The sequence below is a fragment of the Bombina bombina genome, chromosome 4 (genome assembly GCF_027579735.1).
Source record: "Bombina bombina isolate aBomBom1 chromosome 4, aBomBom1.pri, whole genome shotgun sequence".
Taxonomy (NCBI): Eukaryota; Metazoa; Chordata; class Amphibia; order Anura; family Bombinatoridae; genus Bombina; species Bombina bombina.
The window spans coordinates 480,801,239-480,819,712 of record NC_069502.1 but is presented as its reverse complement, the minus strand read 5'-3'; the positions used below and the strand labels follow the sequence as shown (position 1 = coordinate 480,819,712).

General features: G+C 38.5%; 1 protein-coding gene across 2 annotated transcripts in view; it reads right to left on the bottom strand.

The window, feature by feature from the left end:
- The window catches only part of AGPAT5 (1-acylglycerol-3-phosphate O-acyltransferase 5), a 268,817-nt gene extending 261,028 nt beyond the window's left edge, over positions 1-7,789 (bottom strand). Inside the window, exon 1 of one of the 2 annotated variants that reach the window (XM_053710373.1) lies at positions 7,475-7,789. In XM_053710373.1, the coding sequence (XP_053566348.1) occupies positions 7,475-7,693 (219 nt within the window). In that variant the 5' untranslated portion in view covers positions 7,694-7,789. The remainder of the gene's footprint in view (positions 1-7,474) is intronic. The other variant, XM_053710374.1, reaches the window with a different exon arrangement.
- Positions 7,790-18,474: the final 10,685 nt, after the last annotated feature.

The following is an 18,474-nucleotide window of genomic DNA, read 5'->3' as shown; positions in this document are numbered from 1 at the left end:
CAATAAAATTATTAGCATGTTATAGAATAATAATAATGCTATAAAATTATGATCTGTTACTTGTTGCGCTAAAGCTTCTAACCAAAAAGTTGAAGCTGCAGCAACATCCGCTAAAAATATAGCAGGTCTAAGAAGATTACCTGAACATAAGGAAGCTTTTCTTAGAAAGGATTCAATTTTCCTATCTAAAGGATCCTTAAATTAAGTACTATCTGCCGTAAGAATAGTAGTACATTAGCAGGAGTAGAGACAGCCCCATAACCTTAGGGATTTTAGTCCCAAAAAACTCTAATCTGTCAGATGGCACAGGATATAATTTGCTTAAACGTCTAGAAGGAGTAAATAAATTACCCAAATTATTCCATTCCCTGGAAATTACTTCAGAAATAGCATCAGGGAGATAAAACACTTCTGGAATAACTACAGGAGATTTAAAAACCTTATTTAAACGTTTACATTTAGTATCAAGAGGACCAGAATCCTCTATTTCTAATGCAAATAACACTTCTTTAAGTAAAGAACGAATAAATTCCATCTTGAACAAATACAAAGATTTATCAGCATCAACCTCTGAGACAGAAAAACCATTATCAGTATCAGAATGATGATGTTCATTTAAAAATTCATCTGAAAAAAGAGAAGTTTTAAAAGACTTCTATGTATACTAGAAGGAGAAATAACAGACATAGCCTTCTTAATGGATTTAAAAAATAAAATCTCTTATGTTATCAGGAACACTCTGAAAATTAGATGTTGACGGAACAGCAACAGGTAATGTAACAGTACTAAAGGAAATTTTATCTGCATTAATAAGTTTTGACATGACATGCAATACAAATAACAGCTGGAGAAACAGATACCAAAAGTTTATAGCAGATACACTTAGCTTGGTAGCTCCAGCACTGTGCAGTGATTTTCCTTAAGTATCTTCTGACTCAGTTGCAACGTGGAACATCTTGCAATATGTAAAAGAAAAAAACAACATATAAAGCAAAATTGATCAAATTCCTTAAATGACAGTTTCAGGAATGGGAAAAAATGCCAGTGAACAAGCTTCTAGCAACCAGAAGCAATAAATAATGAGACTTAAATAATGTGGAGACAAAAATGACGCCCATATTTTTTAGCGCCAAAAAAGACGCCCACATTATTTGGCGCCTAAATGCTTTTGGCGCCAAAAATGACGCCACATCCGGAACGCCGACATTTTTGACGCAAAAAAAAAAAAAAACCGTCAAAAAATGACGCCACTTCCGGCGACACGTATGACGCCGGAAAAAGAAAAAAATTTTTGCGCCAAAAAAGTCCGCGCCAAGAATGACGCAATAAAATGAAGCATTTTCTGCCCCCGCGAGCCTAACAGCCCACAGGGAAAAAGTCAAATTTTTTAAGGTAAGAAAAAATGATTGAAACAAATGCATTTATCCCAAATATGAAACTGACTGTCTGAAAAATAAGGAAAGTTGAACATTCTGAGTCAAGGCAAATAAATGTTTGAATACATATATTTAGAACTTTATAAATAAAGTGCAAAACCATAGCTTAGAGTGTCACAGAAAATAAGATTTACTTACCCCAGGACACTCATCTACATGTTTGTAGAAAGCCAAACCAGTACTGAAACGAGAATCAGCAGAGGTAATGGTATATATAAGAGTATATCGTCGATCTGAAAAGGGAGGTAAGAGATGAATCTCTACGACCGATAACAGAGAACCTATGAAATAGACCCCGTAGAAGGAGATCACTGCATTCAAATAGGCAATACTCTCCTCACATCCCTCTGACATTCACTGCACGCTGAGAGGAAAACCGGGCTCCAACTTGCTGCGGAGCGCATATCAACGTAGAATCTAGCACAAACTTACTTCACCACCTCCATCGGAGGCAAAGTTTGTAAAAACTGAATTGTGGGTGTGGTGAGGGGTGTATTTATAGGCATTTTAAGGTTTGGGAAACTTTGCCCCTCCTGGTAGGAATGTATATCCCATACGTCACTAGCTCATGGACTCTTGCTAATTACATGAAAGAAATGGGCCGTTCACTGATAATATTCCTATTAACTATAAATCCTTTCCAAGTCCTCATTTTTACTCCATTATACATCCCTACAATTGCAATCTATCGTATTTTTAAAAACTGGGCACTAATTCATGAAAGTTAAAGTGAATGTCAATTTTGATGCTAAAGTGTCTAGATAGATAGATAGATAGATAGATATATTTAAAAAATTACATTTAAATAAATAAAATATCCATATACATTTTATTCTCTATATTTATTGACTTTATCCACATTAACAATTTGAATCCCAAAGAAAGATTTTTAACTACGAATGACACACTTTTACAAAACTAAGCCATCCGCTTTTTTCCTCGTCTAAATTGACAAATAATCTATTAATTAGGCAGGGCTGTTATATTTGGAAAGTGCTTGGCTATTTAAGTGCCATTAGGATGGCAACAGATCTCAAGCCTCTGATGAAGTGAGCTGATACACTCACGAAACGTGTAAGGCACGTGACGCACATTCGTGACGTCACTTCCGGATATCCGACTTCACTGTTAGGCTTTAACTCACCAGCAGTCCCACTCGCTAGCAGCTTTTCTCAGCTGTTCTTACATTACATTCATTTCATCTTATTTTCACAAGTAAGTGTTTTTATAGAGTTTTATAATACGGTCACTCATAGCTTTCTATTCTCAATTTTAGTACACATTATGTAATCCACGTATTTCACATCCATGCGTTTAAGTCTGCATACATTGTTTTTTTAATCAGTTTTTAACACAAATATACATTTTTATTATTATTATTATTCATTTTTCTATTTCATTTCTATTTCTATTCATTTCTATTTCATTTGTGACCTATGAATTGTTTATAATTATTATATAATTAATATAATTAATTGTAATTATTACATTTTAAAACATTTTTTCTCTTTTTTATTAATTAATATTTTTCACACTGATACCAGCTCATATTAAAGTGGAATATCCTTTCTATCCACCCTCTGTCCAATCATACAGAGTGGAATCAGAGAGGTAATCCTACAACTCATCTTTAGTCTTAAATCAGACTGTCTGGGCACTTTAGAATTTTTATTTTATATTCATTTATTGAATCTTGAAATATAAATTAATCGTGGACAGAAATATCAAGAAAGTTATACAACGCTAATCACTGGACCCTGTGATCTAACAGGTGAGCAAATATAGGCACCATTTATTACTGTTTAAGCAACAGTTTTACTCATTTTGGATATGTGTATCTTTTAGTATCTACTTCTACATATGCACATGAGGACCTCAGACCAACAGAACAATCACACAACTCACCTATTTAAAAGAAAACCCATCACCGTGTAATAGCAATCAGCTGTGTCCTCAACACTACTGCGCAAGCCTGCTACGGAACACAGCCGAGGACAAAAATAGCCAAGAAAAAGCCATCACCATAGAGATGTCACCACGTATATAATAAAAGACTAAAGATTACAAATCAAACATAGTTACATATTAAACATTTACAAAATCATCACAGGCAGTATAAGGAGCAAAGAGTTCACAGGGAAACAAACTAACAATCAACTACACGATCCATAGAGACAGACCGGGCTATGTATTGTTGCCTAGCAACCAACAAAAATAAATAATGCCAACTAAAGCAATAGATATGATCGGAACATACCATCATACCGCACTATTTCTGTGCAATCTGCATCATCTCCGTAAATGGAATAAGCATGAAAGCCGGCAGTACCTTCAACTAACCCAAACATAAGCCACATACACCCTCATTCACACATGAAATCCGAACCACAGTAACACTCACTACGCTGCATCCCTCAAAAATCACAGTCTCACAATGATCCATATGCAACCCAGACGTACCAACAAACTCCTTACCAACTAATAACCAATAGCGCCAGCACGCACAAAATATTATTCATAGTAAATATACCGTACTACTTCCCAACATGCCAAAGACAAATCACTATATCTTACAACACACATATGCCATCCAGACCAGTGCCACTCTCCATCATGCCTCCATAACGCCTGAATGGTCATAAACCATCACAAATAGAACCAAATTAATTGACATATGGCCAAACGTAATTCCCTTCCACATATCATAATCAGCCTCTAAAGCACAGGCACAACCTGGAATAAACACGGACATAAGGTAACAAATATACCTGGGAGCTATGTACCCCTGCACAACCATAACCATACAAACATCAACCAGAACAACTCATTCCACAAACACACATCAAGCTGTCACCAATCACCATTCATAACAAACTACACATACCCACCGTACCAATACCACAATTAAATCTACATATTGGACGATACACACCTGCTTCATACATCCATAATGCTCATCACTGCAGAACAACCGTAACAGTAAGACCTACCGATGGTAACGCATCATCTAATAAAAAGCCAAACATCGCCAAATGTGCCCATACTGCATACCCTAACACATATTAACATAATAAAAGCCAAACATGTACAAGAACATCTTGGAGTCCAAAAAACCACAGGTGGATAATACCATCACCAAATGAGAGCCAACCCATAACAAAGCCTAACAAGCACAAAGACATCCTGGGCTACTAAAGGTAGCAAATAAAGACCATCATCAGATATAGACCAACCCATAATAGCATATATAAACAAACACCACCACTCATAAACCAGACTCAACCCACACAAACGCACACATACATACATCCACAGCCATACTCTCCCATATCAAACAACCCATACTAAACACACATGCAGTCCCTCACATCATCACATTATCAACAGTGCCTATCCACGCAACAAATCAAAGATTATCCCAGTCAGTATCAACCATAATATAAACCAATTCATACCACTTACACAGAGACATACTAATCATAACAAATACTGCCCAGCCAAAAAAGGCTAAAAATAAGAGACGAAAAAATAATGCAAAAAATTAAAAATTGGGAAATTTAAAAATGGACTCCAAGATGTTCTTGTACATGTTTGTCTTTTATTATGCTAATATGTGTTAGGGTATGCAGTATGGGCACATTTGGTGATATTTGGCTTTTTACTAGATGATGCGTTACCATCGGTAGGTCTTACTGTTACCGTTGTTCCACAGTGATGAGCATTATGGATGTATGAAGCGGGTGTGTATCGTCCAATATGTAGATTTAATTGTGGTATTGGTACGGTGGGTATGTGTAGTTTGTTATGAATGGTGATTGGTGCGATTGTGGAACGAGTTCTGGTTGATGTTTGTATGGTTATGGTTGTGCAGGGGTACATAGCTCCCAGGTATATTTGTTACCTTATGTTCGTGTTTATTCCAGGTTGTGCCTGTGCTTTAGAGGCTGATTATGATAATATGTGGAAGGGAATTACGTTTGGCCATATGTCATTTGGTTCTATTCATGATGGTTTGAGACCATTCAGGCGTTATGGAGGCATGATGGAGAGTGGCACTGGTCTGGATGGCATATGTGTGTTGTAAGATATAATGATTTGTCTTTGGCATGTTGGGAAGTAGTACAGTATATTTACTATGAATAATATTTTGTGCGTGCTGGCGCTATGGGTTATTAGTTGGTGGGGAGTTTGTTGGAACGTCTGAGTTGCATATGGATCATTGTGAGATTGTGATTGTTGAGGGATGCAGCGTAGTGAGTGTTACTGTGGTTCGGATTTCATGTGTGAATGAGGGTGTATGTGGCTTACGTTTGGGTTAGATGAAGGTAGCAGGCTTGCGCAGTAGTGCTTGGCAGGCGTGCAGGGACACAGCTGATTGCTATTACACAGTGATGGGTTTTCTTTTAAATAGGTAAGTTTTGTGATTGTTCTGTTGGTCTGAGGATGGGGGTAACCCCGAAAACGTTAACAAGGAAATAAATATATATATATATATATATATATATATAAAAAATATAATATAATATAAAAAATGGTTATGAAAAAGCCAATACATTATTAAAGGGACACTGAACCCAAATTTTTTCTTTCGTGATTCAGATAGAGCATGCAATTTTAACCCTTTGAGTGCTAATGATGGCTCTGAGCCGTCACAGAGTTTCCCACTCTGGTGCTAATGACGGCTCAGAGCCGTCACTAGCACTCTTCCACCTTGAGGGAGATCTGGGGGCTCCCACCCGCTCCTACCCCGGCGAAGGTGCCTGTAGAGTGACAGGCATTGCCGGGGCTTCCCATTTACTTTATTTATACTTAGCAATGTTAAGTATAAGAGCAGGGGGCATGCTGCTTAGAAGCCTGTATCTCAGGCATCTATGCAGCTACAGACCCCCCAAGACCCACCATTGGAAAGGTAATCGCCTAACCTTTCCAACAGTGTAAGTCTTGGGGGTCTGAAAAAAATAAAAAATAAAAAGTTAAAAAAAAGATTGTTCAAAAAATAATAAAAAAAGCATTAAAATCTTAGCACCCAGGTAGGAAAGTGCTTAGCACTCAAAGGGTTAAGCAACTTTCTAATTTACTCCTATTATCAATTTTTCTTCGCTCTCTTGCTATCTTTATTTGAAAAAGACGTTATCTAAGCTAAGGAGCTAGCCAATTTTTGGTTTAGAACCATGGACAGCACTTGTTTATTGGTGCTGTCCAATCAGCAAGGACAACCCATGTTCACCAAAAATGGGCCGACATCTAAACTTACATTCTTGCTTTTTAAATAAAGATACCAAGAGAATGAAGAAAATTTGATAATAGGAGTAAATTAGAAAGTTGCTTAAAATTGCATGCTCTATCTGAATCACAAAAGAAAACAATTGGGTTCAGTGTCCCTTTAATGGATTGAAGGCAAGCAAATGTATATTCTTAATGCCACTGACTTCAGCCCAGCTGTCAGAAAACATTCATATATGTCCAATGACATTGTGGGAGTGTAAGATCACTTTACAAGGGTAAGCTAAATCCATAATGAAGTATTGCGAGGAATCCATGTGTTCAAGGTCACTTCAGAAATGAGTGCTTATTCATATTTGTACACAATAAACATGACTATTTACCCTTTTTTTTTTTTTACAGCCCCACAGTCAACGAACCTTAACAGCAGCAGGATGTTACATTGTATTGATAGAAGCTTAAAATGAAGTAAATGAATGCTACTGTTTAAAATAAATAGCTAAGTGGGACATTGGTTACGTTAGTGAGATAAGGTACCACACAGCCTCCAGAATTCAACACTCTGACAACCAATAGACATCTATTATATTAACATGAATCAAACTGCAGTCTTCAGTAGTCCACCTGGCTTTTTTACACTTTTACCGAGTTTTGATCTGTATAATGTCCCACCTCATGCACTCTCCTTCACGTTTACCAGCGTCTATCACAGCAATCTTAGCTCACCTTGCTCACCCCAAAGCTGACAGCACTCATGCTTCACTTAACACGTTTATCACAAACTGAATTTATTACCCCATCACAGTGACCCTGACCTGCACCCCGGTGTAGTGCTGGAAGAAGAAGAGCACCATACTCTGGTAGAGGTTGTAGAGACAGTCATCTCCCCGCCGGTAAAGCCGTTCGGGTAGCAAGGCGCTCAAGAATCTCCAGCAGCCCCAGGCCAGCAAATACGGCGGAGCTACCCCCAGCATTATCGTAGCGGGCAACATATACCGCAATGAGTAGGTGTGCACCACAGCGGAAAGCAGCATGGCCGCGGCTCAAGCACAACCGGTCAATGCACCGACTGACACCCGGCAGCACGTGAGGGGGAGGGGCGGGGGAGGAGGAGAGACCCTCTGATGCCGCCTAGGTGACAGCCGGAGGAGGAGCCGCCGCATGGCTGACTGATATTGTGTTATCCTGAGGGGTGTAAAACTCAGGGTAGCCAGGTGCACGGATGTCTCGCCTGTAGCTACTATCATAGCTGTCTGACAGTAGAGTAGATAGGGCGGAACAAGAGCGCATGGACTTGAGTCCTGTAAGGTAGCATGACAGCCATCTTTGTAATTGGCAATATAGTATACCCTGAAGTATCCCTGGTGTATGATATCAGGGAGGTGTAACTGTTTGCTTTAGATAAGAGAAGTTGGCTTGCAGCAGTAAAATAGGGAAGTGAAGTGCTAGAGGCTGCTTGTTTCATTCATCGAAAGCCCTGGGTGTGTATGTTTCAGTTAGTGATAAAACTGTGTGTAAGAGGTCAGAATACCCTGGGAGGTTTGTGCATGCGCTTTACTATAGCTTTAGCTTATGGAGCTCATATAATTCTGCCTATAGTCATTATTGTTTTTATTGGGGCGTCTATATATAGAATATGTCAGAAATACCCTGGGAGGTTTGTGCATGCGCTTTACTATAGCTTTAGCTTATGGAGCTCATATAATTCTGCCTATAGTCATTATTGTTTTTATTGGGGCGTCTATATATAGAATATGTCAGAAATACCCTGGGAGGTTTGTGCATGCACTTTACTATAGCTTATGGAGCTCATAGAGTTCTGGCTATAGCCATTATTGTTTTTATCGGGATATATATATATATATATATATATATATATATATATATATATATATATATATATATATATATATTTTATTTATTTTTTTTCTCTTTACAAACATAACATTTTAAAAACCATTTAAATACTGGGATCTATATTATGTAAATGTTGATGGTCCATACAGCTTTTTTGGATGGAAACAAGTTGCTTGAACAGTTAAAGGGACATGAAACCCAAATTTTTTATTTCATGATTTAGAAAGAGCATGCAATTTTAAACAACTTTCTAATTTAGTTCTATTATCTAATTTGCTTCATTCTCTTGATATACTTTGCTGAAAAGCAATGAGCATATCTAGATAGGCTCAGTAGCTGCTGATTGGTGGATGCACATAGATGGCTCGTGTGATTGGCTCACCCATGTGTATTGCTATTTCTTCAACAAAAGATATCTAAAGAATGAAGTAAATTAGATAATAGAAGTTAATTGGAATGTTGTTTAGAATTGTATTCTCTACCTGAATAATGAAAGGAAAAAAATAGGGTTTAGTATCACTTTAAGTTGCCTGCTGAGTTACAAAAAAACGTTACCAAAAGGGCCATAATAGTGACAAAATTCAATGTCATTAGTAATATTGCAAAAGTGTTAGCCTGATGATCAAAAACTCACTCGCAATTTTTAAACCTTTTTAAAATACTGGGATCTTATATGTAAATATTGATGGTCCATTCAACTTTTTGTCTGGAAACAATCAAGTTGATCAGTCAAAACAAAATAAAGACTTTACAAAAAAGCAAAGGCCATAATAGTGACATTTGTTGTCATTAGCGACACTGCATAACTATTGGCCTGATGATCAAAAACTCACAGACAAGTATAGAAATCATTCTAAATCTTTGTGGGATTTTTGTTAGCATTATATTGTAATGTATGTGTGTCTTCTTCACCTCTAGAACCCTGCACAGGGAGAAAACAACTCTCAAGCTAAAATTTGCCATTCTAAAATTCTTTGAGGTACCTCACAGTACTGACAAGATTTTGTAGATAATCTCACCAGAGCGGAGAGTTTTAAATCATCAGGCCCTGTATGGAACGCATGGGAACGGAGTTCCTGCACTATTTTTGCAGGAGGAACTAAGTTCCCCTCTGGACAGAGAACAGAAATACTTCAGTAAACACTGCTGCTGCTGATGGGAGGATCTGGCTCACAGTCTGGTTAGAGGGATAGTGAGATCCTCTAGTAAAGGGTAGTAACACTTCCTACAATACATTAAATGTATGACTGTTTGCGGTCCTGCTTTGTTATCACCCCTGCTATAAATATTATCTTTATTATATTTTATTACACATGGTGCTTACATTTCTGCTTGGCTTACTCTGGGGTTATTTAGCTCCCCTCAGCAGAAATTGGACTATTGCCCCTTAAATGGGTGAGAATTTGCAATAGAGGTGGATTCTCAGGCCCAAAGGCAACCATTCAACCTTTCATTAGATTTAATTTGCTTTCATCAACCAAAGTGTATAGATTAAATACAGCGTGTGTATGTGTATATATATTTATATATATATATAAAAAAACAATATTAATTTTGAGGGAGGGTGGAAGTCTTGGTGAGTTCCCACACTTTTTTTGTAGGACTTGACCAGTGTGGCCACAGCAGAATCGTAGGCAGCAAGTTCATCACTTCCCAGTTTGCAACTTCTCTGTGTGGGTGTAACCCCCCCCAGGATGACCTTGGTAAATATATCTGGTAAACCCCCTACAAATGCAAAAATCCAAAATGACAGTGGAGCACATGATAAAAGTTTTTAAAAAAGATACATCAAACAGCGTAAAAACTAACACATAGAACTGCAGCAGTCTTGTGCATTTCAGCTAGATTGCCCTAATCATATTCCCTTTACCATTTATACATAAACAAAAGGCCATGCATAAATTGCTTAAAGCAACATCACATTACTTTGGACTCCATAAAGACTACTTCTAAATATGTATTATATATTCTGCAACCAGGAACTAATATACAAAATAATAATAACAATTAAATATGTATCAGATGTATATTAATGTCACCTTTGAAAAAGCTGTGTAACGGCGAAACATGTTAGGGTACTGGTGAGGAGTCTGGGAGCTCCTGTGTTTGTTAGGGAACCTAGAGGAATAAAATATGCTATCATCAGCGGTACTTATTGACCAATATGTTAGTTTTTTGATAAGCAAGACCGAGCTCATATAAGAGAAAGCACTATCTGTAGTTAGTATAGCACCATATAATTTGGGCACATAATTTAGTGTTATTGCTCTGTAATACAGCATGTGTGGTAACTCAGGCTAATCTATGATACTTTGGGCATAAATGTACGCTAGCTGCTATGATTAATAAATAGAAGATCTAATGCAAGCCCTAATGGTCATCGCACTCTCAATGGAGGTATAACTGTGGTATAGCCGGTATTTGTTCCGTATTCCCCATATATTTAAACTAAATTGAATATTGAACCTGTGTTACACATTTAACGCCCCCAGCTGTAGTATAGAGTGATTTTTCCTCTTACTGATTTATTATTAAAATCAATACAAAGCAGAGAAGCTACTCTGTTCGATAGATAAGGGAAAGTGACTAGAGTCTATCAGTAATACTGCTAATATACAATCATGTCTGCTTTTCATCCGGATCCTGTATGAGGAGGGAACCGGGCTAATTGACTTAACTGATCATCAATTGTGGTTGAGATTTCAATACTAAGTCATATGAGTTAATGATACATACTAACATAAGCAACACAGAGATTGCTATTCAGTGAATACCTTTTCAATTATACCACATAGTTGCATATAGGAATACTGGAAAGTTCACGACAGAGCTGTTGACAATATAATTATTACTCCAAATAGAGAACAGCAGTTCATGTATTTTTTTTCTGGGCATACTTATGCCATACATTTGACAGCTTGTGAGCTACCTTCGATACCTGGCTGCAATCGCTTTACAACAAATCACAAGTCAATAATTATTAACCCCTTAATGACCACAGCACTTTTCCATTTTCTGTCCGTTTGGGACCAAGGCTATTTTTACATTTCTGCGGTGTTTGTGTTTAGCTGTAATTTTCCTCATACTCATTTACTGTACCCACGCATATTATATACCGTTTTTCTCGCCATTAAATGGGCTTTCTAAAGATACCATTATTTTCATCATATCTTATAATTTACTATAAAAAAAATTATAAAATATGAGGAAAAAATGGAAAAAAACGCAGTTTTTCGAAATTTGACCCCCAAAATCTGTTACACATCTACAACCACTAAAAAACACCCATGCTAAATAGTTTCTATATTTTGTCCTGAGTTTAGAAATACCCAATGTTTACATGTTCTTTGCTTTTTTTGCAAGTTATAGGGCAATAAATACAAGTAGCACTTTGCTATTTCCAAACCACTTTTTTTCAAAATTAGCGCTAGTTACATTGGGACACTGATATCTGTCTGGAATCCCTGAATATCCCTTGACATGTATATATATTTTTTTAGAAGACATCCCAAAGTATTGATCTAGGCCCATTTTGGTATATTTCATGCCACCATTTCACTACAAAATGCGATCAAATAAAATTTTTTTTTCACTTTTTCACAAATGTTTTCACAAACTTTAGGTTTCTCATTGAAATTATTTACAAACAACTTGTGCAATTATGGCATACATGGTTGTAAATGTTTCTCTGGGATCCCCTTTGTTCAAAAATAGCAGACATATATGGCTTTGGCATCGCTTTTTGGTATTTAGAAGGCCGCTAAATGCCGCTGCGCACCACACGTGTATTATGCCCAGCAGTGAAGGGGTTAATTAGGGAGCATGTAGGGAGCTTGTAGTTTTAATTTTAGCTTTAGTGTAGTGTAGTAGACAACCCAAAGTATTGATCTAGGCCCATTTTGGTATATTTCATGCTACCATTTCACCGCCAAATGCGAACAAATAAAAATAAAACGTAAAATTTTCCCAATTTTAGGTTTCTCACTAAAATTATTTACAAACAGCTTGTGCAATTATGGCATAAATGGTTGTAAAAGCTTCTCTGGGATCCCCTTTGTTCAGAAATAGCAGACATATATGGCTTTGGCTTTGCTTTTTGGTAATTAGAAGGCAGCTAAATGCCGCTGCGCACCATACGTGTATAATGCCCAGCAGTGAAGGGGTTAATTAGGGAGCTTTTAGGGAGCTTGCAGGGTTAATTTTAGCTTTAGTGTAGGTATCAACCTCCCACATGACACATCACACCCCCAGATCCCTCCCAAACAGCTCTCTTCCCTCCCCCACCCCACAATTGTCCCCCGCCATCTTAAGTACTGGCAGTAAGTCTGCCAGTACTAAAATAAGAGTTTTTTTGGTTTTTTTTTTTTTAAAAATAATAATTATGTTCTGTAGTATCCTCCCTTAGCCCCCAACCTCCCTGATCCCCCCCCCCAAACAGCTCTCTAACCCCCCTCTCTCTGCCTTATTGCGCCATATTGGGTACTGGCAGCTGTCTGCCAGTGCCCAGTTTGCAATCAAATATGTTTTTTTTTAGTTTTTTTTAAAAAAATACTATTTTCTGTAGTGTAGCTGCCCTCCCTCAACCCCCAACCCCTGCCAGATCGCTAAACAGTTTTGAGATGCCCACCCTCACTCCCACCGAGTACCATCATTGTTCCATAGTGTAGGGCTCCCACCCGCCCGCGCGCGCGCGCACCCGCTCCAGTTCACCCGCGCGCACGCCCGCACTCGATCCCGCCCCCCTTCCCACCGATGGCCGCCCACCTGCCTCCCTTGGTAAGCTCCCACCCACCAACGAACATGGCCATCAATGGCCGATGCAGAGAGGGCCACAGGGTGGCTCTCTCTGCATCGGACGGCTAAAAAATGTTATAGCAGGATGCCTCAATATCGAGGCATCACTGCTATAACATGAAAGCAGTTGGAAGTGATCAGGATCGCTTCCACTGCTTTCAAAGACCAACAACGTACGGGGTACGTCCTTGGTCATTAACTGCATTTTTTTGCAGGACGTACCCCATACGTCGTTGGTCGTTAAGGGGTTAAGCAATACAGCCAGTGTAAACAGAAGATCAGTTATTTCCTACTTGCATGATAATACTGAATAAAACCGGCAGTTTGTGAGCTACCTCTGACACTGGGCTGTTATCACTTGATAAGTAATCACATGATTAAACAATACAGCCACCTAAGCGGAGGATCAGCTACCACCTATTGGCCTGTTAATAATCAGATGTTTGCACCAACCATACTGATATAATTATTGGTTTATTATAGCTAGCAGTTCCTTTTGTTCACCCTCTCTATGGTCCACTTATCCATTGTATTACTACAACCCTCTAGTTGTTTATTTTAAATACTTATTTCAGGTTTTTAACCTTTTTAATTTTAAGCGTTTTTTAAATATTGTTTTTATAAAATTATGTTAGAACATAAAAGGCTAGGGGGCGCTGTGATATAAAAACGTATAAAATACTATTAAAAGTGGACACACAAGAACAAAGGAGTGGATGTGCCTACGTGATTAAATTGCACATTTTTAACACACTAATGGCGTGAAAAATAAAAAAGGCAAATAAATTTCAAAATATAAACATAAAGTAACAAAAAATATAATAATGGTGATAATACGAAGTAAAAAAGGAGATAATAATAATCATTTTTAAGTGTGAAATACTGAAAATAGATGTCACTTCAGTAAATCAACTGTCATACAGCTACAGCAAGCACTACTGCTTTTTTTCCTTTGGACATTACTCCCGGACTTGGGTCCAACACAGATACAAAAATCGGCACCAGTGAAAATTTCGCCCCAACTGTGGATCCAACATTGGGCTCGACCAGCCACACGTAGGATACTGTGACTGCAGCATACTGACTGCTGTATTAAAGGTCAGCCTGCCTGTCTGCACTTTTTTGGTTAAAAGTGCCATCACATTTGTGAGTACCCCTCCACTCGACTACCTGCTATATTGTTCGCTTGTCATACAAAACATATTGCACTATGAGGCGCTTTCTTTCTGTTCTTATGTTTTTTTAAATAAAAGTTATATTTTAAGTAATTGATAGCGATTCAGCTTCTTGCCCCTGAAGTATCCACACAGATTATCAATTGAACCTTGTGTCTGCAGCGAGTGCTCTAATGTGTATTCTGAAATGGTCTCCTCCATTCTTCTACTAATTTAGTATATTAATGTCATCAGTGTAAATGTTACAGTTGATAGTGCATTCAATTCCCCTTTGTGAAACCTTCATAGTATACTTCAATTAATATCAAATTTCAGCATATATATATATATATATATATATATATATTACACAATTTATATAATAAATACCTACTATTCAAACCCAAAGATGGAATATAAATAAATATCATAAATGTCCCTGATTACATTTCCAATGGAATATATTATTTCTTCTCCTTGAAAGACTTCAATGGAGTGCACTTCTTTAAATAAAAACTAACACTTTTTGCTCACATACTAACCAGACATCCATTAGACCAACCGCGCTTAACCCGGGCGTAGTTATAAATATTTTAAATTCCAATGTTCTTCACATAGAAGAAAATTGTTCTTTATATATATGTTCAAATATATATATATATATATATATATATATATATATATATATATATATATATATATATATATATATATATATACACACACAGTCATGGCCAAAAATAAAAATTTCTGTCAGATAATGCACCACTTCGCCCACAAAATTGTTGCAATTACAAATGTTTAGGCATTCTCATGTTTATTTATTTTGTTTGTATTGGTATGACATAAAAAAGTGGAGATTAAAAAAAACAAAATCTGACACATTCCATTCAAAACTCCAAAAATGGACTGGACAAAATTATTGGCACCTTCTAAATATTTTAAGAAATAACTGCTTTCCAAGTGTGTGATGCTCCTGTGATTTGTAATTAAACTCACCTGTATCAATTAACAGGTGCTGACCATATAGAAATCACACCGGTAACCAGTTAAAATGGTGAAAAGATGACTGAACCTTTCTGTTGTGTGTCTCTGTGTGCCACACTGAGCATGGAGAAGAGAAATAACAGCAAAAAATTGTCTGAGCATTTAAGAACAAAAATTGTGGAAAAGCATGGACAATCTTAAGGTTACAAGTCCATCTCCAGAGATCTTAATGTTCATGTGTCCATCCACTGTGCGCAACATTGCCAAGAAGTTTACAGCCCATGGCACTGTAGCTTATCTCCCTGGACATGGATGAAAGAGAAAAATTGATAAAAGATTGCAACAAAGGATTATTTGAATGGTGGATAAAGAACAAAATAAAATTACAGCTTTTTGGTAAAGCCTGTCATTCTACTGTTTTCAGAAAAATAAATTAGGGTTTTAAAGAAAAGAATACAGTCCCTACAATCAAACATGGAGGTTCACTGATGTTTTGGGGTTGCTTTGCTGCTTCAGGCACTGGATGTCTTGACTGTGTGCATGGCATTATGAAATCTTAAGACTACCAAAGAAATCTGTGGTGCAATGTAGGGCCCAGTGTCAGAAAGTTGGGTCTCCGTCAGAGGTCATGGGTCTTACAGCAGGACAATGACCCAAAGCACACATCAAAAAGCATCCAGAAATGGTTTAAGACAAAGCGCTGGAGAGTACTGAACTGGCCAGCAACAAGTCAAGATCTCAATCCCATAGAGCACCTGTGGAGAGTTCTCAAAACAGCAGTTGGGAAAAGGAACCCTTCCTCTCTGAGAGACCAGGAGCAGTTGGTGAAAGAAGAGTGGTCAAAAATTCCAGTAGAGAGGTGAAGAAACTCATTGATGGTTACAGGAAGCGATTGATTTCAGTTATTTTTTTCCAAGGGGTGTGCTACCAAATATTAAATTGAGGATGCTGATAAAAAAAAAATGTCTAGTCCATTTTTGGAGTTTTGAGTGGAATGTGTCAGACTTGGCTTTTTTTTTCTCCACTTTTTTATGTTATACCAATACAAACAAAAAAATAAACATAATAATGGCTAAACATTTGTAATTTTCTGGGTGAAAGTGGTGTATTATCTGACAGAAATGTAGGGGTGCTAATATTTTTGGTCATGACTGTGTGTGTATATATATATATATATATATATATATATATAAAATACGGAAGGGGGACTGCACTCCAAAACCGGACCAGGTACACATAACATGACCCAGCAACATGCCAACCCTGGGTGCTACATAGCACTCACAAAAAGCTGTGCCGTCACCAGAGTCACAGGCAGTTAACCCCAGACAGGAGTGGGTGCAAGAACCATGGGGGATTACAAAACAAATACAACACATAAAGGAAACCCAGCACTCACCAGCTAGCTCACAGCTAAGATTTAAAATGGAAAGGTTAGTCACCGCATCTGGCCAAATGGGACAAGCTTAGGAACCGCGTCAAGGTCCTTTCCAACACCTTAGTCCTTAACACAGCTACACAATGCAGGCTCTCAAAGCCAGACAAATTGGGAACAAGGGAGGGGTGCACAGGTATATGTAATCACCCAGCAACATACAAAACACGGAAGGGGGACTGCACTCCAAAATCGGACCAGGTACACATCCCATGACCCAGCAACATGCCAGCCCTGGGTGCTAAATAGCACTCACAAAAAGCTGTGCCGTCACCAGAGTCACAGGCAGTTAACCCCAGACAGGAGTTGGTGCAAGAACCATGGAGGATTACAAAACAAATACAACACATGAAGGAAACCCAGCACTCACCAGCTAGCTCGCAGCTAAGATTTAAAATGGAAAGGTTAGTCACCGCATCTGGCCAAATGGGACAAGCTTAGGCACCATGTCAAGGTCCTTTCCAACACCTTAGTCCTTAACACAGCTACACAATGCAGGCTCTCAAAGCCAGACAAACTGGGAACAAGGGAGGGGTGCACAGGTATATGTAATCACCCAGCAACATACAAAACACGGAAGGGGGACTTCACTCCAAAACCGGACCAGGTACACATCCCATGAACCAGCAACATGCCAGCCCTGGGTGCTAAATAGCACTCACAAAAAGCTGTGCCGTCACCAGAGTCACAGGCAGTTAACCCCAGACAGGAATGGATGCAAGAACCATGGAGGATTACAAAACAAATACAACACATAAAGGAAATCCAGCACTCACCAGCTAGCTCACAGCTAAGATTTAAAATGGAAAGGTTAGTCACTGCATCTGGCCAAATGGGACAAGCTCAGGCACCACATCAAGGTCCTTTCCAACACCTGAGTCCCTAACACAGCCACACAATGCAGGCTCTCAAAGCCAGACAAACTGGGAACAAGGGAGCGGTGCACAGGTATATGTAGTCACGCAGCAACATACAAAACACGGAAGGGGGATTGCACTCCAAAACCGGACCAAGTACACATCCCATGACACAGCAACATGCCAGCCCTGTGTGCTAAATAGCACTCACAAAAAGCTGTGCCGTCACCAGAGTCACAGGCAGTTAACCCCAGACAGAAGTGGGTGCAAGAACCATGAGGGATTACAAAACAAATACAACACATGAAGGAAACCCAGCACTCACCAGCTAGCTCGCAGCTAAGATTTAAAATGGAAAGGTTAGTCACCGCATCTGGCCAAATGGGACAAGCTCAGGCACCACGTCAAGGTCCTTTCCAACACCTCAGTCCCTAACACAGCCACACAATGCAGGCTCTCAAAGCCAGACAAACTGGGAACAAGGGAGGGGTGCACAGGTATATGTAATCACCCAGCAACATACAAACCACGGAAGGGGGACTGCACTCCAAAACCGGACCAGATACACATTCCATGACCAATTAGCGACATGCGAGCCCTGGGTGCTAAATAGCACTCACAAAATGCTGTGCCATCACCAGAGTCACAGGCAGTTAACCCCAGACAGGAGTTGGTGCAAGAACCATGGAGGATTACAAAACAAATACAACACATGAAGGAAACCCAGCACT